The sequence below is a fragment of the Dermacentor silvarum genome, chromosome 9, assembly GCF_013339745.2.
Source record: "Dermacentor silvarum isolate Dsil-2018 chromosome 9, BIME_Dsil_1.4, whole genome shotgun sequence".
In the NCBI taxonomy this organism is placed as follows: domain Eukaryota; kingdom Metazoa; phylum Arthropoda; class Arachnida; order Ixodida; family Ixodidae; genus Dermacentor; species Dermacentor silvarum.
In genome coordinates, this window is record NC_051162.1 from 111,804,320 (window position 1) to 111,829,001 (window position 24,682).

Genomic DNA, 24,682 nt, shown 5'->3' on the forward strand with positions numbered 1-24,682 from the left:
TTGCCCAGCATTTTCTCCACTTCCTGTTGGATGACAGCACGCTCCGGAGCTGACACACGGTAAGGCCGTCGGTGAATAGGACTCGCATCGCCGGTATGAATGCGGTGGGTGACGACGGAAGTCTGGCCCAAAGGACGGTCGCCAAAGTCAAAGATATCCTGGTAGGAAACCAGCACGCGGCGAAGGGAAGCGGACTGTGCCGGAGCGAGGTCTCCTGATATCATGCGGGCGAAGTGGTCGCAGGACGAACCTGACTGCGATGACGGCGGTGAAAAATCCGGTGGAGGTTCTGTGGTCAAGGCAGAAACCGTGTGGCCGGCCAATGGGGTCAGATGAGCGAGTGATATGCCGCGAGGAAGAACTTGCGTCGAGTAGCCAAAATTGAGGATGGGAAAGGTGGTGCCGTTGTTTATAACTGTCACCACCGTATAGGGTAGCGCGACGTTGCGTGTCATGGCGACCTCAGGAATAGGGCAGGCAACGTAGTCGCCGTCGGGTAGGGGCGGAAAGGCTGACAGCTGGACGTATATTGCGGCTTGCGGAGGCAGTCGAAGAAACTCGACGGAGCGTAGCCGGGGTGGGCCGGCATCAACGTTGTCGGGGCACGAAGGAAGTTCTAGCCGGAGAAGGCCCGCGGAGCAGTCGATAAGGGCAGCGTGAGTGGACAGAAAGTCGATTCCCAAGATGAGGTCATGGGGGCACTGTTCTAGAACAGCAAAAAGAACAGATGTGTGGCGACCAGAAATAGTGATGCGTGCAGTGCACATTCCAAGTACGGCAGGTGTACTCCCGTCGGCTACTCGGACGGTAGGTGAAGTCGCGGGCGTCAGGACTTTCTGGAGGCGGCGCCGGAGGCTCGAGCTCATTACAGAAATTTGTGCGCCGGTATCAACAAGAGCGGTAACTGCCACACCATCAACCAGAACTTCAAGAAGGTTGCATCGGGTATAAGGGACAATCAGAGGATTTTCAGGCCGGGTCGTAAATGCAGCGTCACCTCCGGGGGCTGCACTGGCTAGTTTTCCGAGAGGCGGCCAAAGGGAGACCGAGAGCGGCGAGGTTGGGGCGAGCGGGACTGACGGCGCTGGGGCGATGGTGAGCGGCTGATCCGGTTTTCCCTAGGAGGACGTTCAGCACTTGAGGCCTCAGGACGGAACGACGGGGCATATGGTGCATGGTCCGGGCGATTGTAAGTGTTTGGGCGATAGGACGTGGGCCAGCGGCTGCGGCAATGGCGGGCGATGTGTCCAATCCGAGAGCACGTGAAGCAGATGGGCCGGTCATCAGGTGTGCGCCAATCGGCTGGATTTCGATAACGTGGCCTGAAGGTAGTGTTCGGTCTTGCAGCAGCGACGACAGGGGCGACCGGGTTGGTAGCAGTATGACCGTTATCAAAGGTGGGTAAAATGCCCATATTCGCGACCTCTTGGCGAACCACGGCCTGAATTAGCGAAATCGGAGCCAGGTTGTTGCTTTGCATACCGTCATGAGGTGTAACGGGTGCCATGGCCTCGAGTTCTCGACGGACGATCCTGGTGACGTTTTCCGGAGCTTGCGCTTGCCGAAGCGTGGCTAAACCTTCGCAGGAGGACGTGGCAGCCGTATTAGGAAGTCGGTCGAAGCGGTGAGTGATACGTTGACTTTTGGCCAGCTCAAAACGACGACATTCAGCGGTGACCGACTCCACCGTTGAGCAGTTGTTACACAGTAGCAGATTGAATGCGTCGTCGGCTATGCCTTTCAGTACGTGGCCCACTTTGTCCACTTCAGGCATGTCCTTGTCGACCTTGTTGCACAGAGACAACACGTCCTGAATATACGAGATGTACGGCTCCGTAGACGTCTGAGCACGAACTGCGAGCTCCTGCTTGGCCGCTAGTTGTCGTGCGATAGGTCTCCCAAATAGATCGCGTAATTTCTGCTTACAGACGTCCCAACTCGTCAGATCTGCCTCATGCGTCTCGAACCAGAGTAGCGCAGTGCCCCGCAAATAGAAGATGAGATTCGCCAGCATTATGGTCGGGTCCCACTTGTTAGTGCGGCTGACGCGCTCATACATTGCCAGCCATGCATCGACGTCCACGCCGCTGGTGCCGTTGAATGTCCCGGGATCACGAGGGTGCAAGAGAATGACCGGTGACGGGTCTTGGTCACACTGGGTCGCTTGATCGGTCATTGTGGTGGCAGCAACGCGCCGTCCGCTGCGAAGATCCAGTTCCCGGTGTTGTAGCGAGCGTACCCCGCACGTCCACCAAAGATGTTACGGGGAGAATATATATAGAATGGATATATTTACAGGGTAAGGCGCACAACGCTGCAGCAATCGTTCAGGGGAGCGCGTGCACACCAGAAAAACCACCCGTCGTCGTCGTCATCGTCCAAGCACCGACCACAGGATCGCCGCTCGTGACAATATGAACTGTAGATTTCATAAAACAAATCAAGTCGTTCAATTCTGTGCATAATTCGCAGGCAAAGTAGATTTAGAAAAATAGTCGCACTTTCGCCCGAAAGGCGAAGCATCGATTGCGATAGAAATTAGTAGAGAGCTATACGAAGCAAGGATAGTAGTTTCATTGGCCGTATAAAGTTGTAAACATTCGCTTAATAACTAAATAGGCAAGCGCGGTGTCACGCGCGCACAGGTAAACATGAACACATCTTGCTCGATGACCGCGGACACTCATTGTGAAAACGCTGGAGTGAGCAAGCGCGCCAGTAGCAGTGGATAAATGACCTTCCCGCTGTCTCTCCTCTCGCTTCAAAGCGAAATAAAAGTGGGAAGCAGAGCGCATACGATGCTACCGGCACTCGGCGCAGGCACATCGCCCGCATCGCAGATCGCTTTCAACATACGGCGCGGCCGCGCGATGAGCAGCAGCCGATGGAGGAAAACGCCCCCCCCCCCCCCCCCCCCCCTCTTCATCACCTCGGCCACGGGCCTAGCGCGCGCGAAAGACGACCGCGCGCTTCGGGTGTGCCTTCCTCCCTCGCGTTCGCTACATTGAGCCGCGATTGCCGGCTCCCCTTGTACGCTTTCACACGCACACACAGCGTACGGTGCGCGGTGACGATTTTATCGCCCTTGGACTTTATACGGAACCTCACGGTGACGCCGACGGCCGAAATTCGCTTGGAGTGTCCATATAATTGTTATCGCAATAAAAAGAAGATAATCTATGGAGAGCTTTTCTAAGACACAGCTTTTTTTTTCTTTTGTTTACAACAACAGTGGTGCACCAGGAAAAGGCGCTGAAATCTCTTTGGAATAATTAGTGGACGCTGAGAATGCCGACGAAAACGTTTGGAAGTGTAGGCTGCCCATGCGACACAATGTCCTGCCAGTCCCAGCTAACAGGGCACTATGCTGGTGAACACAGAAGCCGCAATTATCGAAGAAAGTGCGCGATAGTTCGCGCGGTTAACGTGAGGTCGTTTCAGTTTGTTCCGAACGGTGCAAAGAAAGTGTCAGTTAACCTTTAGTGTGTCAAATCAGGGGTCTTTAAGGAAGGAATCAAATTAATTGTTGACTTCGCATATGACTGACTAATTGAATGAAAAAAAGTAAAAGAAAATGGCATACCAACTTGATGCGCAAACAACAAGATGATATTTGGTAACCCTTCAAATTCCGAAATGGTGCTTATATAGTTGAAGCTGTCAAGGAATAATGAATGAAAATATTTAGTCAGCTAAATAGAGAGTGAAGTGCAGAGGAAGAAAGGCAATCCAGTTAGAGTTGAATAATTTTTCAAGAGGCGGAAGCTTCGTATCAAGGGCTTGAAAACGCTGATTTGTCGCATCCTACCAAAGAAGTTTTAAAAAACGGGAAATTGCGAGTGACCTTCCGGCGACGGGCTCACAGATAATGACAAGTTGCCAAAGAACCCGAATTTTTGGTAAAGACCACTCGAAATATGTGCAGGAGCCTCTGGGATATTTCTTACGTGACACACTTTACGTCATCGCAAGAGATTAAAGAAAAAGATAAAGGTAATAACTGAGATGGTGGTAGCTCCGAAACTAGATTTTGATGTCAGAAAAAGCTCGATTTCCAACTCATTTCTGTTGAATGTAATGAGATCCTTGCAATTTAAAGTACAATATTAGAATTTCCTATGCAGGCGAATTGCATTTTAAGAACGTTTAAGAACCAAAGTGCCAATGAGTGTTAGTAAAAATAAAACTTCACTCATATCTTGTTATCGCAACGTGCCCACACATTACCTCAATATACACAATAAGGAGCTCTGAAATTTTGACCGTGAGTTCACTTGAGTTTGGTGTGATACAGTAGTTCTTTGGGCTTGGACCTTTACTCCATCCATCCATCCATCCATCCATCCATCCATGCATCCATCCATGCATCCATCCATGCAACCATCCATGCATCCATCCATCCAGGCTCTGACCGCTACATCCAGCTCTGATGTTTTCTCGTGCTACCACAGCATAAAAGGCGAACGTTCCCACGTGGACGAAGCTGGGACAGCGAAATGAAGAAAAATGGAGAGAAGGATAAAAGAAACAAGAGAAGGAGAAAGGGCGCCAGTGCCTGCGAGAAAGCCGTTTCCGCGATTTGAGGTCCGGCTGCTGCAACAGAGGGCGCCACCTCCCAGGCTTCTTTCGCCAAGACGTGTGAGCGTGGTGGCGCTGTCGCAACTCACTCGGGTTTGGAGGGAAGAGAAGGGACCAGTTGGGGAGGGCGACTAAATATTGAGTGCGTCCCGGGATCCCAAGTTTGAACAGTTGGCGCTGAGCGTCGAGCGAGTTCATTGCTGCGCACGCAAAAGTTGTTTCCCCGAGAAGCGCTCGTTCCGCCTAACTTCGTTTCCTTCGTCAACGTTCGGCAGTTCCGCGAAACTTAAATTTGCCTCGCGAACGCTGAGTGACATCCCGGCTTTACTTGCCAGGAACAAGCTTTGTTCGACACCCTTCGGCACACCGCGAAGCTGGCGTGGCAACGTGCTTGCACAACTGTCATCGTGTCGTGCTGGCAATCGTCACGAGTTTGGTTCCTCTAACCAGAAGTGACGATGCAAGTGGGATTTGGCCGTGAAACCAATCGTGCTGCTCGATCAAATTTGCGCGTTGTGTGACTTTTGTTTGTCCCCCGGTCAGCAAAGCAAGGCTTTTCGCAACCGAGCGTAAGTACTCAGCCCTACGGGCCTTCTGTCGAATTTTCAGTCATATTCACGCGTCGAACATTTTGCTGCAAATTTTCTGCGCCTAAGCGCTGCTGTTCGTTTCCCAGCGAGAGAAGTATTCCAAAAAGAGAGGCAAGTTTGCTCCTGAAGACATAAATGAAATACATTCCGAGAACTTATCGAAGACCAAATCGAGTGTGATGAAATCAAGTGCACCATGTTTGGGAAACCTTTTCTGCAGTGAGAAGTCCGCGTCCTGTACATTCTCACCATCAAATGTAAACTCACAGTGTAGTAAGACATGGAAAATATTCGTCGACAGACTAAGGTTCCGCGTTCTAAAAGGCGAAACATGTATTACTGTTGAGACAATTCTGAGTGCGAAATTTGTCAGTTTAACTGGAAACAGGCTCTGCTCCGATGTGCTGGCAACTTGGAATTTTAATCCGAGTGGGAAGCACATCTATCACTTCGCAATTGGGGCATAAGTGCAGCATCTAATATGTTAATTTTAATATTTCTATAAGAAGCGTAACTTTATATTGCCTTCAATATATACTGGGTTTTTCACCTAACTTCGACCAAACTTTCAAAATATGCAAATTCTACGTATCCGGACAGAACCAATAAGCCCGCAAATACAGGCCAAATTGACGCGTGATTAGCCGCTCCAGGGACTTTGCGTGTATTTGCGGGCATCTTTCAGGCTCGGAAAGACACTTTTATGTAGTACGTATTGAGCAAAAGGAAACTGTATCGAGAGTTTCTCATGTTGCTCCACAAATTTCTCATTGACCCTATTAATTCAATTGTAATAATTGAGAAGGTAGTTAACTAATTAGGACTAGTCAATTAATTAGGCGGAATGCAAAAAAAATCTGAATATCTTCAAGTGACAGCAAGCAACATTACCTTGGTTCAGTCCAAATACGTAGCGTTTGCATATTTTTAAAGTTTGCACCAAGTTAAGCGAAACACCCTGTACACTGAAAAAAATAAATTGGAAACGTGCAGCAGTTCCTGGGCTACATGCTACAAGCAAACAACACGGGGCTTGTCACACTCCCTCCGGTTTCTCGCTCTCCTATTTCATGCACAATATAAAATCGTACCTATCTTAAGTGTACAAAACACAGTGGGCGATTCTGAGAGACAAGATTCGTCTCAGAATACCAAATCAGAACATAGTCTCGACGAGAAATAATGGATATTGCTAGTTTAAACAACATAAAAAGCCCCGAAGGTAAAGATACACATAAACCCAGAACCAATGCTAGTTATGCGCCACCAACTCCGTGGCTGGTGCTGTGTGCACGTGGCCTTGTCTTTTCGCCCTCATTAAACCTACAATATATCGACCCAATTTGCCCGAACCGAAGCACTCTTCAGCGTAACTGGAGCTGATTGTCGAAAGTGACGCACCCGCAACTGCGAAGGAACCACAAGTTTCCAGACTGAGAAAGTCGCAGCGCTATGCCGTGAGTTGAGGTTGCAATCAAAGCATAACACTTGTTATGAATGAATCGTGCAATGCGCCGCCTCATTATCATCGATTCCTCAACATCTAGCATGACCCTTCTGCGCCGAAGCAATTATCTTATCATGGAACACACACCCGCGTGCCGAAACACTGATCTGACTGCCGGTGTACGCAAATGGGGCCACGGACAAAGAGGGCTGCCGACGTCGGCCTTAAATAATTATTCCAGAAGATTGGGAACTTAGAGGACTGCCGCCGTCTGCAAGCTGACATTGGCAACATCGAGAAATGGTGCTTGGTAAATAGGCTTAAACTGAACATTTCTGCGGGGGTAATCCGCAGCGCGTAGGCTTAGCCTAATGTGATCCCTTCATGCACACTTACCCGACCGCATACCCCCTTAAAGCATTTACGAAGAAGCAAACATTTCACTATCACTTTAGCGTCTTTTTCTGTGTGTGCGTTTCTGGGCGTGGGGCGCAAGCGCTACCTTGGGTAGCATGCGTTGTTGAAAGGGACTTTCCGCACTGCTTAATGTCCTTTTGTTTTCGAAGCGCACCCCGAAACCCTTCCTCGCGTCGCGATGTGAAATGGGAGAGAAACATGGAAAAAAAAATAGTAATAGTTGTCCTAAATCTAATAGTTGTCCTGATCTAGTATGCCCTTCTGCGACCAGATGGCGAAACTGCCCTTGCCTAGAGAAAGAGGGAACGCATAGGGTGGAGCGGTCCCGAAGGAGAGAGAGGGAAAATGCACGGGTGGGGGCGCCGTCTCTTCTGAGTCGTGCTCTATCTGGACCTTTCCCTCTGAATCCTATCGATCTTGGGTCACCGGGGATGCTGAGGAGAGCGAGTCAGGAAAAAGGAATGGAAGGAGGCTTCCGGGATGGCTCTTACTCTATAGGGGATTCTCGTCTCTTGCAGTGAAGCGCGTAGCATTCGAGGTCAGTCGCACGCTCGCTCGGCGAGGTGCAAGCGTTCTTCGATCTCTCCGGGAAGCATAGTTGCAAAAGTTTGTATTCCCAGATCGAAGTCGAAATGTCTTTTGTCCCTGCGCAAGTTTTCCTTGATTACCGCCTGCAGTGTTGCTCTGTGAAATCGACAGTTTAGAGTTTTTTGTGAATTGCGTATCGAAGAGGAAACTGTGGTGTACTAAAAATTTGCTGCACTTTTTTTTTGTGGCTGTGCAAGGATATATCTGAGGATACCTGTCACGCTCAATCATTTCGTGTATTGAAAAAAAAAGTTTTTCAAGCATCCGTAGAAAGTGGAGGTACCGCTTGATTCCGTGAGTATTGAACGCTCCCTTGCTTTGTAAAATTGGCTTATCGGGAAGCGATATCCGACCGGTTTTGTTCACGAGTCTATATTATGCGCCAAAACTCATCCTTTCAAAACGCTGACGCTTTTAATGAGTGTATAACTTTTATTGCGTGAGACACTTGTTGAAGTGCTATAGTTGAGTTGCTAGTCAGCGGTGTAGCTTTCGTGGCATCTAAAACAATGTTTTTAAGGTGACAAATGTTTTTCTGTCGTCAGTATTTCGTTAGAAGAAACTTCGTGTATTGCGCATTTTGTGTTACGAAACGAACTTTGGTTTGTGCAGACCGACAAGGTTTTTTTTTTTTTTTTAGCCGATTTTGCAGACGTCGAGTTACATACATTAAATGTTGCGCCTTAATATTCCGAACTGCACAGTGCGTAATGAAGGGCGCCATGGCGAACAACTCTGTGATATTTTCGATCACCAGGGTATTTTTAAACGCGCATTCTATGTACAGTACAAAAGTGATTTTTTTTTATTCCACCAATATCGAAAAGTGGTTTCCATAAGCGGGCACCGAACACACGACCTTCTGCTCCTCAGTACGATGCAATACCGCTGATGCAAAGTGGCCGAGCCACCCAGATTTCTTTCTCTGGTTCCAGTGTGCCTAAATGATAGCAGTGGTCCTTCATGTCAAGCCAAATAACGCTATGTAATCCTAAGGTGTATTATTTAAATACTTCTGTGGCACTGCCAAAAGTATCACAGCCCCCGACAAAAGAAAAATACATTTCAATGTTTGCGAAGCAACTGGAAGAATCAAAGAACAAGCCTTTATCGCGGTTGCAATTACGGAAGTGTTGTGCCATGCTTGAATTTTCTTTTTCTGGCGCTTGGCGTAGTAAGTGCACGCTACGACACATTTCCGACGGCATATTCCACATTGTGTGTTGAAATAATCCCTCGTAATAGCCGTGCTGTTTCCTCAGGCTATCAGTAAGCCGTTCGTTGTCAGAATTGTCTTGGCCAAAGCGTTTTATCTCTGTGATGAACTATGTGGCTCCACCGAATAGATCGTGGGATGCGTAGGCTTGGTCTTTCACACTATATAATTTATTTTATTTGTATATTCAATGCAGCCAGCCGACTGTAGGCAATAGAATTATTAAGGCACATTAAAATGAAACAACGAAATAATAACGTCAATACGGAAAATAGTAATCATATAATTGTTTATTGGGAAACTGCGAGCGGTATGCTGATTCTCCAGCCACTTACTGCTGTACTGCGTATTGTCAATTTCATTTTCTCAGTGCGACGTCCTCAGCAGGAAGCTTTCACTCGGGGCCAACGACCGATTTACACAATTCAAATGGATGTGAAATATGGATGTGAAACATGGTCGATTGCTGTACAAATTAGAAATAACTTTGTTGCATCTGAGAGAGAGAAGCTAAATTTCTGAAACTTCAGGCAGCAGGGCCTTGATTTACAGCTGGCATATTTTTACAAACATTGGCGCATATCAGCAAATTAAACAAAAATTGTTATATCATAATTCTGCAAGAAAGGCATCTTTTGGAGCATCTGAAGTGAATATGGCGGATTAGTGTCAGGCCTGTGTGAAATTGTTACATGGTTTTACGGTTTTTTTTGGAAAAGTTCTACTCAGATATTAGTGATATGATTAGGAGAGCTATAAGTTACATATTTTGTCCACTTAGGTCCCAATACATGCAGTTTAAAGCTGTGTTACTTGTAAACTTAGAGCTACAGTTTTCTGCAACCCTCCAGTCTCCAAGACCTTAATTCGAAAAGTTGATGGCGTAAATAAAATTTGCTGCATGCAATACGTGGTCTTCAGCACTTCCTTTTAAATGGAACATAGCTAATCAAATTTAGTGCAAGCAACACGAGTAAAATGTTTTTCTCCTTTCCCATGTATTTAAATATAGGCTCTCAATGTATAACCCAGAGTGACCGGCACATAGGAGAACAGCCACTATGGCTACTTTACAGGTTCTATAAAGGCGAAAAGATGAACTTGGAGCTGTCTGTAACCGCCACCATGTCTCCAGGACAATAGTAAGAATTTATGTGGCAACACAAAAGTTAGAACAATAACATTAAACTTTACCCTACTCATACATACCTTATGCTATTCAAATTATTCCGCATGCTGTCCGTTTAATTTTAAAATGTATCTGGATTCTACATAAATGCCGCGTGACTTCCGTAAGAACTGTATGGCGATATGTAATGGAATTATCGAAGTTTCAGTAGGGTACTGGTAACAATTTCTGCTGTGACATAATAGTAACAACTCTTGCACAACAGAGTAGTGACTTCAAGGTTTCAATAACAGTGCTATATTGACACCCAACATTCTAGCACCGCTGTTCTTGTTTCCACCGTGCTCTCTCTCTCTCATTTCACTTCTTTCTTCTTTTGCACAACGTGGCATGTTATACAGCGGCCACAATGTGAAGCCGGGTTCTCTGCCTTTCTATAAATGAATTTCCCTCTCCACCTGCCCTAAAGCAAAGCTTGCTCAAAGCGTATTCCAGAAGATGGGCAAGCTGCAGAAGTCCGTAGAGTTTAAGAACTCTCGTTTTGATTGCTATGTATTAGAATAGTGGTATTTCTGCTAGAGAGATAACAAGGTCATGTCTTCCGCTGAAATCCCCAGCGCGGTGTTATAACGGCACGCGGAAGTGACGTGGCGGGCCACGCGGAAGGCGAGGCAAGCTGCTGTGGCGAAGCCCCGGCAGGTACCATGTATCTTCATAACTCTGGCGTGATAGGTACTACGGCAGCGGCAATACCTAGGTCGCACCTCAATAGTGGACGAGACGAGACGAACGAAAACAAAAAAGTTTCGGCGTTTGTCAGCGCCGAATGAAAGGCTCAAACATATTTAGTTTGACGTGCACTGACCAGTTCCACTGAGGCCTGTGGTGTAGGCACACAATTGCTCAGCGGGACCAAACGCTAATGCCGCGGATGCAGGAACGCTGCCCTCGATCCGGGACGCGACTTTACAATTGCTAGTAGGTACAGCGGGGGCGTGGCACTGCAGGTCGCGTGACTTCCGCTTAACACGTGTTGTCATGGCAATCGTGGAGCTTCTAGGTGCCTAGGGAAATAATTGCTTAGAAACGTTTGAGGCACTGGTATGCTAGTTACTGAGCGTGGCTCTCTTATCTCCGGGACCCTGCGCAGTGACCTTGCCGAGCGCAGCTCCTAGGTGCCTAGGGAGCAAATCGTTTAGGGCGCAGTTGGCGCTGTAATTGTCTTTCCGCCAAGAAACACTGAACCCACTGCCATTGCAAGGTCATAGAATAAAGCGCGGTCGGCGTGGGCCAGACCAAAGGAGACGGTCTTTGGAGGGACCGCCAGTCGTTTGTCCTCATGCACGAGGACAAGCGGGTGCAAGAGAGAAAATTGCGCCTGCCCTTGCGCAAGCGGATACTGCTCGCGTTTGTGCCCCGGTGCCGCGGCTGAAGCCGCGGTGCCGGACGCCGACGCGAAGCGGCGGTCGTTGGAGTGTTGCGGAGCGCAGCGTTGCAACACCGCAAATTAAAAAAATACTGCTCCCAGGTAGACTGCTCCCTCCCTGATAGTGAGATTATATTTGGATCATCAAAAAAGTGATGCGTTTACTTAAGAATAGCATCGTTTCTCTCTCGCATTCGCGAGGACAAGCGGGCGCGAGAGAGAAACGATGGTGTTCCTAAATAAACACATGCGTGGATTTATTTAGTAAGTTTGCTTGTAGGGCAACGGCTACGGATATTTTTTTTTTGCGTTCTCAGGAACTTCCAAGTGGAGGGTGCTCCTCTTTCTAAACAATATTTCGCAGCGTTTGTTTTACTAAGAAAATCTGCCGCAGAAAAGGGGTTCACCCCTTGAGTTTGTGAAGCCCTCAAGAATGCATTACAGTTTTTGTGAAACCGACGACAAGTTCACCCATCGTACAAACTATGGTCCAATTATGACTCAATCAGCCGGCTGTGGTAAAAGTATGTAAAAGATGCACGTCATAAGCTTCTCTATTACTGCACTCGCAGCGGAACTGACGCTTCCTGTCAATATTTTTTCTCTATCGTGAGTGCTAATTAGTGCAGAAAACCTGACTTGACATTGTTATTGCATAGCAATTATATGGACATTCCAAGCGAATTTTCGCAGTGGGCGTAGCCGCGAGGTGCCGTATATATGTAGGCTATATGACACGCCTTGATATACGACATGCGGTATATGTGGGTTATTTTGCTCGCAAAGCAAGTTGATCATACCAGGTATTACATTCTTGACAAATGTATTCCTACCAATTTTCAGAATGGCAGCCCACAAACAAACGTCATGAAACAAAACACTGGCAGCACATGCCTTTTCTCTTAAATCTTCTCAGAGTCAAATATTAAAACTGCGGAACGATAACAGAGCTCAGACCTGAAAATGATGTAATTTTATTGGCGCGGCTGTGCACAACCCTGCGGGATTGGCCCAGGAAAGAGATTTTAAAATACTAGATACGGAAAAGTGGTGGTGAAATCGCCAAGAAAGGTGTTGGCTTTAATTTAATAAACCTAAATGAAATTGTTCGATGGCAAGATTCGACGGCCTTTCACGGCCCGTGTGTTGCAATTTCACAATTGCTCCTAATATTTTGACTGTCTCCAGCACTTTTCATCTGTAAGAGCGAGCAACATACTCGTATGCTGCCGTTTTTGCCTGAATGTGTGACTCAAAGAGACGATGACATACTGCGATTCGAGGCATTTCCACTCCCTTGTTCCGTTTGGTTCATTTCTGCTCAGATACCACATTTAAAATGTAAAACAGTGTACACTCGAGAGCAAAAGTACGTAGACCACAAATGCCATGAACGTTTTTTTTTTTTTTCGCGGCCTCTAGGCAAGCAAATCGAAATCAAATGGCGCACCTTACGTGGTCTTTTTCGACTATGTGTTATGCGTTAAGACTATTAAAAATTAATTATGGGGTTTTACGTGCCAAAACCATGATCTGATTATGAGGCACGCCGTAGTGGGGGACCCCGGAAATTTGGAGCACCTGGGGTTCTTTAACGTGCACCTAAATCTAAGTACACGGGGGTTTTCGCAGCGGGTGGCCGCCGTGGCCGGGATTCGATCCCGCGACCTCGTGCTCAGGCGTTAAGACTATTACGCAATGCGGGAATGTACTAGAAAAAGTATTTTTTTTATGACTGCATGGTCTTTGAGCTTTTGCTCCTGACTGTACATCAGCTTACTTAATTCATTTTTTACCTAATTCATTTTTTTTAAATATAAGAATGCGCACTATATAAGCCACAGGCTTGAATTCAATCGTGCCTATAGGACAGAACTCTAAGGTAGTTCCACCGTACGAGTAAGGATCAGTCTACCGTAAAGCTTCTCTTGTAGCTGTAGCCAAAGCCTGTATGCATTGGTATAGCTATACTAGCGGACAGGTTTGAAGGGAAAACTGAAGGGTGAGAGCTTCTGCATTTGTGTTTCTCCGTCAGTTTATCGGGCAGTGTGTCACACAGCTTTCGGTTTCCCGCGGTAGAAACTGAATTAGCATAGCTTCCACGTGGGACAGTTTCGCAATCGCCTGAACCAGGGAGGGAATAGCAGTGAAAAAAACTGAAGTCACATCTAACACTCAGATGTGTACCTCAATAATCGCGCTGCAGTGAATGAGATGTTTTCTGTTTCCCAGCTTAAAATACAGAGAATGAAGTTTCTCAGTTGAACATATGCATGATGTTACTTCTGACTATTGTTATGTAAAGAGGAGTATCTGTCACCATCACGTGTGACTAAACCCCTTTTTATTTTTTTTTATAAAATAAAACAATCCCACGGGGCTTTATTTAGGAGCCCTCTTACTTGCGCGCGCTTTGCCTTCGTCATTTTCCCTTTCGGTGCTGCCGAAATCTGTCCACGAGAGTTTTAAAGCTGACAGTTTTAAAGCGAAGTTTTGTTATACCCTATATCCCCTATGCCTATTTTGCGTGGCTTCAAGTTTTGGGCTCAATCACGCCCCTGGAGCCACACTTCCTTGTTGGCGAAGCGCAAAAGCGCTCCTTTACTTAGCTCATGTGCCCGTTAAAGAACTCTAGTTGCTCAAAACATCCGGAGCCCCTCCTACCACTACGGCGTGCCTCATAATCAGATCTTGGATCTGGCACGTAAAACACACAGGATTATTTTTTTTCTTTGCGTATCCGCTGCTAGATCGATCGATATTTTTGTGGATACTCCGGCTTATAGAGCACAAAATTTTGACCGACAAGAAAGTGACACCGAGCGTCTTTCCGTTCTGCGTTGTCAACTAATGCATGACCACACAAAACCAGCGCCATATAACGTCTTAACCTACGCAAGGGCACGAACCCAAGTTTCCAATATTTGGGCCACTGGGTATGCGCCAATTATAGGCCAATCATCGGGAAAGCGTGTTTGCCAGTGTGACACAAGGAGAGTAGAAAGAAGCTTTGGGCATAATTTGTCGTGTGACGTACTTCTCTGTCCACGCAAGTCGCCTCGCCATTCTTTCCGCGACAAGCATCTGACATCGTTTTCGTCATTGTGACGTAACTGCGACGAGGTCTCACAGTGAGCATTCGCCTACATCGGTTTCTATATTTCGTTGTAGCTCGTGACGGATGTAGAGCGCAAACATATACGTTCCATGAGAATGAACGCTGCATAAGATCAAAATAAGAAAAGAAAGAAATTGAATGCTTCGCATTCAGTTGTGTAACATTTAATAAACCAATCCCGAAAAACTGCGTTTCACAAAGGTTATGACGTGCCAGTTGTATCTGCAAAATTTTGGACCGGTGCTCTTGCTAAGCACTTCATGACGAAGTGATTGAAAATCTCGCTTCGAAAGCTTGTGGCTTTGATGCCAGTATAAATATTTTACCTGTGACCTCTCCCGGTTTTGCGAATACAGAGACGCTTTCTCGCCTCTCTCATCAACTTACTGGACAAAAGGGCCACTTTCTGAATGTAGGCATCTGGAACTGTTGACAGTTATGAACATTTGCGTTGCAAATTACGAACGCTTTGGTTTGTGCATAAAACCCTACAAGCTTTATGCGGCAGGTGGCAGGCCCGTTCCAGGGTAGTTCCTCTTTTTTATTTCTTTATCTTTTCCAACCTTACAGTTCATTGCCGTGGGTAGCAAGATTCAGATGGGCTGGTGATATAGAAGGCACATCTGTATAGTCATAGCGGCGAAATGCCTGAAACGCAATAGAAATAACAAGCTAGTTCTGGAGGAGGTGTTAGTCCTCTCCGAATCGAAACAAAATATCAAGTTATGTTTACGATTATAATGATGATGATGATAACGTCCACTATGGTTATGACAATGATTCATTGCTCCCAACGTAGGTGAGTAGACAAGATTAGTTTTCTAGGTAAACTCCCCACTTTTTTTGGTTGCTATGTCGACCCTTCTTGTGCGCTCAGCATTGCGAAGCATTTACGGCACAACACCCGTGATGAAATGGTTCAACGCTTGAGTGCGCCACCTGCGGCTTCCGTGTACACTTCACTCCCGCCGTGAGGACTCGCTGAGCAAGAGAGACACATTTATTGGGGTAGCCTTTGCTTAACAAAAGCGTGTGCCCTCAATGAAGATCTGTCTTGTTTCTCTGTTGATTTTACGCAGGCATTCAGTAGCGGTCCAGCCCTAGCGATGACGTCAACACACGCGCCGATACCGTTGGGAATGATTGACGAGAGAGCTGTCGCCGTCGACACTTTCGGCGGTGCCGCTGCCACAGTCGTGGCGGCCATCGCTAACCTGACCTCGGAGATCTTCGTCGAGTCATCGACGTTGCCCGGCGTGAGGCGAAGCATGTCCTCGAGACGCCAGCGCGTCACTCCCGTGTCCTGTCCGCCCGTCGGTGGCAATTCAGGTGCTGGATGTTCTAAACGCCGCCTACATGCCGGCCGTCATCTACCTCGGGCTCGTCGGAAACCTCCTCTCCTTGATCATCTTCCTCTTCACCAATCTCCGGAGTCGCACGTCCAGTCTGTACATGGGGGCCCTGGCCGTGTCCGACTCGGGCTTTCTCATCGTACTTTCCTTCGCCTGGCTCAATGAACGTGGCATCCACGTGAGTCAACAGCGCGTCGGCGTTTTTTTTTTTTTTTGTGAAGATATACTCCATATAATGTTAAGTGCGGCCTTAATTGGTGTAGAACCTAATGCTTTGCTACCGCTGTCAGTGGTTTACCACGCGAGTGAAACTGCGACTTTTTTTTTTTTATTAGAATTGAAGCAGCGATTCAGCCTACTCGGATAGATGTACGCCAAAACCCGGGGACCTACCGCAATAATCTTTCGAAATAGCATTCTCATCATTCTTAAAGAAACTGCAAGGCCCCAATCAAGTCTGAAGGGACAGGAAGATTTCTAACCCGCACACCCGCGCGATTAACAACATATAAAGATAACGCGACACGTTGTATCGAAAACCGTGCCCATTCTGCCAAGCCGCAGATTCAACTCACTCGCTGAGAACACTTGCGAGACCTAACAGCAAGGAGTTGCTTAAACTGCACGAGCCAATTTCAGCAGCAACTGCGCGCCCACGGCCTTCGAGATTCGCGCGCGCGGGCAGGTTTTGCTGCGGCCGTCCCATTCGCATCGAGAGAGCGTAATTTCAGTAATGGGTGGCCACAGCCCGTTGTCCGCACCGCGGCGCTCGCAGCGAGGGCTTTTCATGCGCCGGAGAGGTTTTCGCGCGCTCCGTTACTATTGCTGCGGCTTGGAATGAGGCGATAAAAATGAGGTCGCAGAAAATCCGCCGTCGGCGTCGGCGTAAGGCCCTTCTCGGGGCGCAAGGCGTTAGTGATCGAAAATTGAATTTCTCGAAGTAAAATCCGTCAGAAAAATCGTAAAGTACGACTTAACCACAACCTACAGACATGATAGCGTCGCATTGTAATTTGAATATGCGAGAAAAAAAAAGCCTGATAAGCAGCCAGGGATCTTTGAATGCTATCGTATTCTACTCTTAAAGGCGAAGCTTAAGCGTCCTCCGAAGTTTTGCTCTACTATATGATCCCTTACTGATTAGAAAATGATGGATGAACGTGTACGAGGGGCATAGGTCGGCGCACTAACTCACACTCACTCGCACCTATTTCAAAGGCGTGAGTGCGAGTGCGAGTGAGTGCCAGTGAGTGTGAGTGCAGGTGAATGCGAGTGCGAGTGAATGCCAGAGAGTGTGAGTGTAGGTGAGTGCGAGTGCGAGTGAGTGCCAGTGAGTGCGAGTGCGAGTGAGTGCCAGTGAGTGTGAGTGCAGGTGAGTGCGAGTGCGAAAGATTGCTGTGAGTGTGAGTGGAGGTGAGTGTGAACGTGAGTGAGTGCGGGGCCTGGAAAAATTTATGGTGAGTGAGTGTGAGTGAGTATTCTCCCACAATGCCGACCTATGACGAGGGGGCAAGCCACGCGCTGGCGGATGTTTATTCTCAAACGCTGTAATTTTTTTGGCGCGCACACATACTCCCACTCTATTAGAAGAGGTATACAGGGTGTCCCAAGTATCGTGCACCAAGGTTTAAAAATATGTAAATGCCATGTAGCTGGACAGAACCAAGGTAATGTTGTTTGCCGTCGATTGGAGACACTCGGATTATTTCTTGCGTTCCGCCTAATTCCATAATTAGAGTGCTATAGTTAATCAACTTCTGAAATATTATAATGGAATGCAAAGCGTCAATGATAAAATTGTAGAGCAACCTGAAAAACTACGGATACAGCTTTCTTTTGCTCAATACATGCTACATAAAAGTGTTCTTCCAAGCACGAAAGAAGCCGGCGAATACGGGCAAAATTGTCGCGCGACATGCCGCTCGAGGCAGTTCGAGTGTCTTCGCATGCTTCTTTCACGCTCGGGAAATGTTTCATGCGAATGTCCTTCTTCGGCTCTACCGCCCGGTTTTGTGGTCTGAGGGTGGTAATCGCAGGTTGGACTTTCACAGCCGATGCAAAAGCGCCGATGCGTATACGCGCGTGCTCGCCTGCAACCGAGTTGCGGGTGGCCCTTCGTCGCCCACTACCAAATCACTGAAACGCACGCGCTGTTGCGCGAGATCTTTGCGGCGTCTGCAGGTGTGCATGCCGCGTGGTGGAACATTCGGGAAGGACAGCCTACCTCTTCTGCCGCCGCCCTTTCCTCCTGTTGAAGTTGTACGAGAGGAGAATAGCAGACGCCTTACACGCCAGTGCTCGCTCTGCTGGCGACAACAAACATACCACGAATTCGCTTACTAACCCCGCGACAAATACAGATGTTCGGGTCGACGGCTCTGTTCGCTACGGAATCGTGCAATTAATGAACAAACGCCAGTTAAATATCCTTGCTGCAAGAAATATGCGCCCACAAGTGCGTTATTCGTTTACAAAATGAAATAGCTTTCTAGAAGCATTCTACTAGAAGCATTCTAGAAGCATTTGACAATAATTATCGAGTGTTTCTGCACATTTTCCTCGCCCTCTAGTCGTTCAATAATTACGGTTTGCGGAGAAGGCGCTGAAATAATGGTTGCCAACGTCTGTAAATTCCACGCCACGAAAGTAATGACGTCGGTATGTCGGCGCAGGTGTACCCGCATGGGCTCTGTGTCGCCACCGTGTTCTTCACGTCAGCCTTCGCGTGCTGGTCAGTGTGGCTGACGGTGAGCTTCACGGCCGAGCGGTTCGTGGCCGTGCGCTACCCTCTCTGGAAGTTGCAGACCAGTTCACCCAGCAGGCGGCCACACCTGGTCATCGGCGCGACTGCACTACTCAGCCTCGTGCTCAACGCTCCCTTGTTGGTGTTCGTGCAAGTCGGCCAGGGAGAGCTCGGCGATTGTAGTCTTCATCCCGAATACGAGAGGTGAGCCTGGCGCGCTTGACAACGCACGCGTACGTAGCAGGTTCCTTCGTGGAATTAACGCGGAGAGGGTAACGAGATGGCCTATTTGATTTGGGTTCAAAGGATGTTTCTTTTTTGTTTTTATTTAAGCGGAATGTTTTAAGACTTATACAGAGAAGGAAACGAAAGAGACTGTCACCCTACTGGTTTACTTCCAGAAAAGGCAAGGCATAGGGGCACGGTACAGTGGTGGTTTTCATGCAGAATACCTTGCCTTTTCTTGGAAGTAAGCCAGTGGCTAATGGTCTTGCTCTTGCTCTAGTCCTTATCGCATCTGTCTACGTCCGGTTACTCTGTTCTTAGGCCTGATTCACGCAGCCGTCAAACGGCCCCGTCCAGTCAGTGTCACGGCACCGGCATCCTCCGTCAAACAGTGCTTCCTCGTTGGTTTCTCTTCAAAAATGTCACACCGGCGACGTTGGCCGATGCTCTTACCGTCGCCGGGGGCCCATTTTTGAGGAGGAAATGGAGAGAAATTGGTGTATCAGGACCCATACCGGTGGCGTGACGGTGACGGGACGGAACATTTGACGGCTCCGTGAAGAGGTTTTACTGTCTGGGTGTGCGTGTTAAAACTTGAGTACGCTTAAGCTTCCCCCTTAAGAGTGGAATGCGATAACATTATTGGACGCCATTGACACCGACACCGACACCGTATTTTGTGCGACATGGGGCGCGATCAAAACGAATTAGCAGGCGAAGTCCCAATTTGACCTGCCTCTGATGCGAGCGCCGCCTGGATATCATTTTCGCAAGTAAAGCACCTGAACGCGCGGCTGTAGGTCTGGTAGAAATGCTGGAAAAGGGGTTTGTGTTTGAGTTTCCTCGTAGCAGAATTAGGTTTTCTCGTACATTCAAATTACAATCCGACGCCGATTGGTAAACAATACGACGGCAAATACAACGCCGAATAGTAAAGTCGTACTTTATCATTTTTATGACGGATTTCACTGTGAGAAATTCAATTTTTGTTCACCAACACCTTGCACCACGTGGAGGGCCTGCGCGGTCGGGGTGGTTGGGGATGATTTTCTCCGCCGCATGCCGACATCGCACGCCGGTTGCCGACGCCAGATTTTCTGCGACACGAGGCCCTTAACGCTGTCGCGTTAAAACGTACCGCTGAAAAAAATGCACCCTACGTGCATACATCGCCTTCTCCCTCGGCTGCTACAATAACTTCTTGTCGCGGTGTAACAGGCGTCTCTTGATATGTCGAGTGGGCGTGCATAACCTGCCGAACAGCTTATGCGCTTTTAGATCTTGACGGGGTACCGCGCTCGAGAAATAAAGAGATGTGTGGCAATTATTCGTGAAATAAATCAACATTCAATCAGTCAGCCATTTACTGAGTCAACCACTTATTCAATTGACCATTTATTGATTCAATCAATCTAATTCAACTTCAAGAATTAAACATGGCTGGTGTTGCATCCAGAGATAACATCTGCGTTATGTTGTTCTCATGAAAGGTACTGCATCATTAGTTATCACGTGGCCCGAAAGATCTCACGTGGCAATAGCAGACAATCTGTACAACCGTAAACGCTCTGCTGACTGGGCAATTTTTCTTCTCATGGTATTATTCAACTGGCCAGAAAAGCTGGCCGAAAAGCCGACACTGCGTTCCACCGCGTTGCAATGTCGACAACGCGTTCCAGTAGACCCGCTCCGTGAATGCGCTTCTAGCTCTCTCTCGCTCTCATTTTTTTATCTCTCTCTCTCTCGAGCACATATAGCGCGCAAAACATCTTCATCACCTCGCAGAGCATTGGTACGAGCGCGTGCAAACGTGCCTGCTGTGGACGAAGACGACGATGCTCGAACGCAATCGTATGGTTCGCGTAAATGCATGTTCGACAAGCGTGGCTGTATAGCCTATAGTGATTACGACGCTCGCTTTGGGACCGTGGCTACGCGGGTTCGAATCCCGCCTCGCCAAGAAAGTTCTTCATTGCTGATGATGATGGTTTCTTGATGCTAACCACAAATTACAACTGGCCTAACAGCTTCGCTGTTAAAAAGTGCTTGTAAGTTACGGGCCTCCGAAAGGTGCAAGCCCTTATTCGCGGGGTTGCTCCACTGCTACAGGTAAAATACCTGACTGTTTTCGAACCTCGTAGGCAACTCCACACTGGGACTCGTATTGCAGTATGACACATATAGCATCTCGAAATACATAGGCAGTGACATCTATCGTGTTTTCAGAAGCGGATGTTCTGCTCCTGGTCAGTGTGTCTTGGTATAAAAGGAAATGAGAGTTCCGTTTGTGAGTCGGGGCGCACCTTCTTTTCAGTTAGCTCATACGTGCGATATGCTCGTCTGCGTCCGATGACTGGAGCTTGTTTGTGCTCAAAGTACGCAGTGTTCGAGGTAGGTCCCGGGCTTAGGAACACAGCAGACACCTGCCGTCCGTAGAAATTCTATTCACCTGCCGTCCGTAGATTTCTATTCGTGAGGGCACGCTATAGAAAGTCACGCCATAAGGGACAGGGACGAAGCAAATTTGCTTGTTTAGCTGTGCTTGTTTCCTGTACCTATGTGAATGTAACAACTTTGATATCTTTAATCCACCTCGTCTTTGTCCGGCGAAATGCAAAAGCACCCGTGTCCCGGTGCATTGGGGTCACGTTAAAGATCCCCAGGTGGTCTAAATTATTTCTGAGTCACCCACTATACGGCGTGCCTCGTAATCATATCGTGGTTTTGGCACATAAATGTAATGTAATTTTTAAGGTCAGCCATCACGTGTAGGTCAAAAAATATGTACGGGGAGATGCACTAGCATAATTTCGTATATTCGCTGTCGCTTCGCTAAAGACTGATCTATTACCCCCAAAAAATATAGAGGAATCCTTCTGCAGTGGTCTAAAAATAAAATCACCACTGATAATGAGTGCGTTTAGCTGGCGTCAAGGCCAATGTTGATATCGAACATGGTTGCCCTTTCATTTAAATCATTTATTTTACACTCTCGTACCGTGTTTTCAAGACAAGCTCTTCTTTGGAGGCTTCCGACTGATTTGCGGATCGTGGAATCTGGGTGTTTGGCAAACTTTGTCTCCTGAAATTGAAATATTTTAGGCCGTCTAGTGCACGTAGGACCACGAAGGACAAGCGTCCAATTGAAGCTTCGAACGAAAAAAGACGCACAAAGTTAACGTAGAGCTATGCACGGAGCAGTAATAATGCGTAATTAGCGCTCAAAGGCCGAAATGAAAGCCAGATGCGCTAGTTCAAACTGCGCGCGCCTAAAATAGGAAACGTAAATGTGACTTTACTCAATGAAACATATGGGCCGATACAGGAGACAGTGCTGCATAAAAATATGGCCCGATTCCGAAGGAAGTGCCGTCTAAATAAGAAACGACATGGTACGCTGTATCACTGAAATGGGGCCTCTATTCTTTGAATTGCAGTGCACTCTACTACTTGAACATTCTGGACACGGTGCTTACCTTCATCGTACCTTTCCTGCTGATTACGATCATGAATTCCATGATCGCCCGCGCCATCTACCTATTCTACGCTCGCTACAAGCAGCAGCGGTGCATGTCCGAATGCCAGATGGACTGCAAGGACTTCACCGGTGAGTCAACTGTGCGTCCTGTTATAGTCCATAGGAATCGTACTGTGGTTTCTGTCCAGCGCAGCAACACATGAACTGGAACAAGACGCGTATGTAAAGACGCATGCACCGAGCCTATTATGAGATATTTTGCGTAAACCTTGCTGACTGACTCATATTGTCGTCACCCTCGAGCATCGCTTCTATACGCAATCGTTCAGTCCGTAGGTCACGGTTAGCATGCGTTAACCAGCCTACGTACGTCATGCGAAGGGGTGCAAGACAGTAGAGCTGTTCATTGGAACTGACTCATTGGCCCTGTATTTGTGATTTCTTTTGAAACCACGCCACGTATGTAAGTGTAGTTCTCAAGAGAGTATCTTGTAAAACGTTGTGACCTTGCTGTAATATTTTGCAAGTGTTGCTCGAATAAATGAATGCGTGTATAATTCAGGTCACAGTTCGAGTTTATATTGTTCATTCTTGCAACATACATTGTAAGTAGAATAATGTTTGACTGCTCAGATTACACTTATCTTTGTTAAAATTTATTTGTATGAATTCTTGTCTCCACCCCCCCCCCCCCCCCCCATGTAATGCGCAAATATGCCTTTCGGGTACATAAATAAGCAATTTAAACAATTTACAGATGATGTCGAGAACTTACACACAGAATACAAGCTGCAAAACAATATATTGAACCCAGCAAACGAATCGGGACACAGAACAGAGAAAAAAAAAACGGAAGAAAGGGTCTGACTTCAAAGCTATAATTGATTCGTTACAGTTTACATATACGTGTGAATATCTGCTTAAAAGCAAATGAAAGCTGCGAAAAGGAAGGAGAACATGAACTTGAAGAAAGTTTCTTGACTAGGTGAAAGGGAAATAACCGGGAATGTCGCCATGACCACGAAAGAGATAAAAGAACCCAAAACTAAGACAGCAAACGTTTACCCAGACGAAAATCCGAAAAGGGAATTGTTACCCATACTACCGCAATCTGAGTCGTGTTGCTGAATCACCTAATTCAAACAGTTCAAGCATAAGCTGAGACACGTCTAGGTTATCATTCGTGGTCTGCTAAAAAAAAAAAAAAAAGCCCCACCTAAGTGTATCCCAAGAGGTGCACTTTCTCAAACATTTTTACGAATCGTGCTTTTTTTTTTTTTTTGCTCTGTCGCAGCTTCTACCGCCAGCAGACGCAACGGCGACTCGGTGGTCACCAAGGACGGCGCGATCACAGCGACCAGCGGCGGGGGAATCGCTCACGCGACTCAGATCAGCGTCACCCGCATGCTCCTGCTCGTCTCCACTGTCTTCATGCTGCTCAACCTTCCGAGCTACGTGATGAGGATTTACGTGTTCCTGCTGTCACTGGGACACTCGGAGCTCCCTGACCCCGAGCACAACAGTCTGCCTTACGTGCTGCAGCGCTATTTCATGCTCCTCTACTACACCAACTTCGCCATCAACTTCGTCCTCTACAATGCCAGCTCTCGAATGTTCCGCGTCACACTGTGCGAATACATGCAGGGTCGATGGATGGCACTGCGCGAGTCCATGGCAGGCATTCGATCGAGCATCGGCCGGTCATCTACGAGTCAGAACGAAGACATCATCATTTGAACTTTCCATTGTCCCTGTGTCGGGACGATGCATTGATTCGACGTTTGGCTGTGCGTGAAGCCGGGCCGCCTCGTTGAAAACTTTTTGCTCATTCGTTGCGACGCCAGCACTGCCACAAGGTGTCACGAGAGGGAGCCACCGACAGCGCTTTATTTTTTATCAGGAAGGATAGAACAGCAGGAATCTGTTCAAGTGCGTTGACATTCGAGGGAAGTTTTCCCGTTGTCTTCGATGCTTTTCGCTCCGGCGTGGTTTTGTCGAAACCTTCGAAGCGTCCAGTGTAGAGAACTGACACCTGCGGGGGACCAACGAAGTGCCATTCTTCATTGCTGTGGTGATCAAGAGCGAGTGCCTCCATGCAGTACCTGAACAACAATGAGTGAACTGTGAGGATATCTAGATTTGCCGATAGCTTAAATGCAGGAACCTTCACACCACCGAAAAATTCTATTTCGGAGTACGAGAACAGTACTGTGGAGATACTGCTCAGAATGCGCTAATCAGGCACATCTAGGAGTGTGGGAAGATATCAATGAACGACTCTTGTGAGCTTCACGAACTGGTCGTCCAAGCCTCTGATGGTGTGCTCATGTGCGATCGTGGGCCATGTCTTCGCTATTTTTTTCGTGGCGAAGAGT

At 47.5% G+C, this 24,682-nt stretch overlaps 1 protein-coding gene across 1 annotated transcript; it reads left to right on the forward strand.

Annotated features, from left to right (window-relative positions):
* Positions 1–15,727: 15,727 nt before the first annotated feature.
* On the forward strand, positions 15,728–24,044 carry LOC119463833 (pyrokinin-1 receptor). Its single transcript, XM_049655401.1, has 4 exons — positions 15,728–16,039; positions 18,534–18,808; positions 22,267–22,436; positions 23,602–24,044. The coding sequence occupies exons 1-4, from the start codon at positions 15,866–15,868 to the stop codon at positions 24,042–24,044; spliced, it is 1,062 nt and encodes a 353-aa protein (XP_049511358.1). The 5' UTR covers positions 15,728–15,865.
* Positions 24,045–24,682: the final 638 nt, after the last annotated feature.

Bases quoted from the DNA above. Each gene is read 5' to 3' on its own strand.
- LOC119463833 (XM_049655401.1), top strand. From the start codon at position 15,866: ATGCCGGCCGTCATCTACCTCGGGCTCGTCGGAAACCTCCTCTCCTTG. The intron at 16,040-18,533 runs GTGAGTCAACAG...ATGTCGGCGCAG, and splicing joins TCAATGAACGTGGCATCCAC to GTGTACCCGCATGGGCTCTG. The intron at 18,809-22,266 runs GTGAGCCTGGCG...TTTGAATTGCAG, and splicing joins CTTCATCCCGAATACGAGAG to TGCACTCTACTACTTGAACA.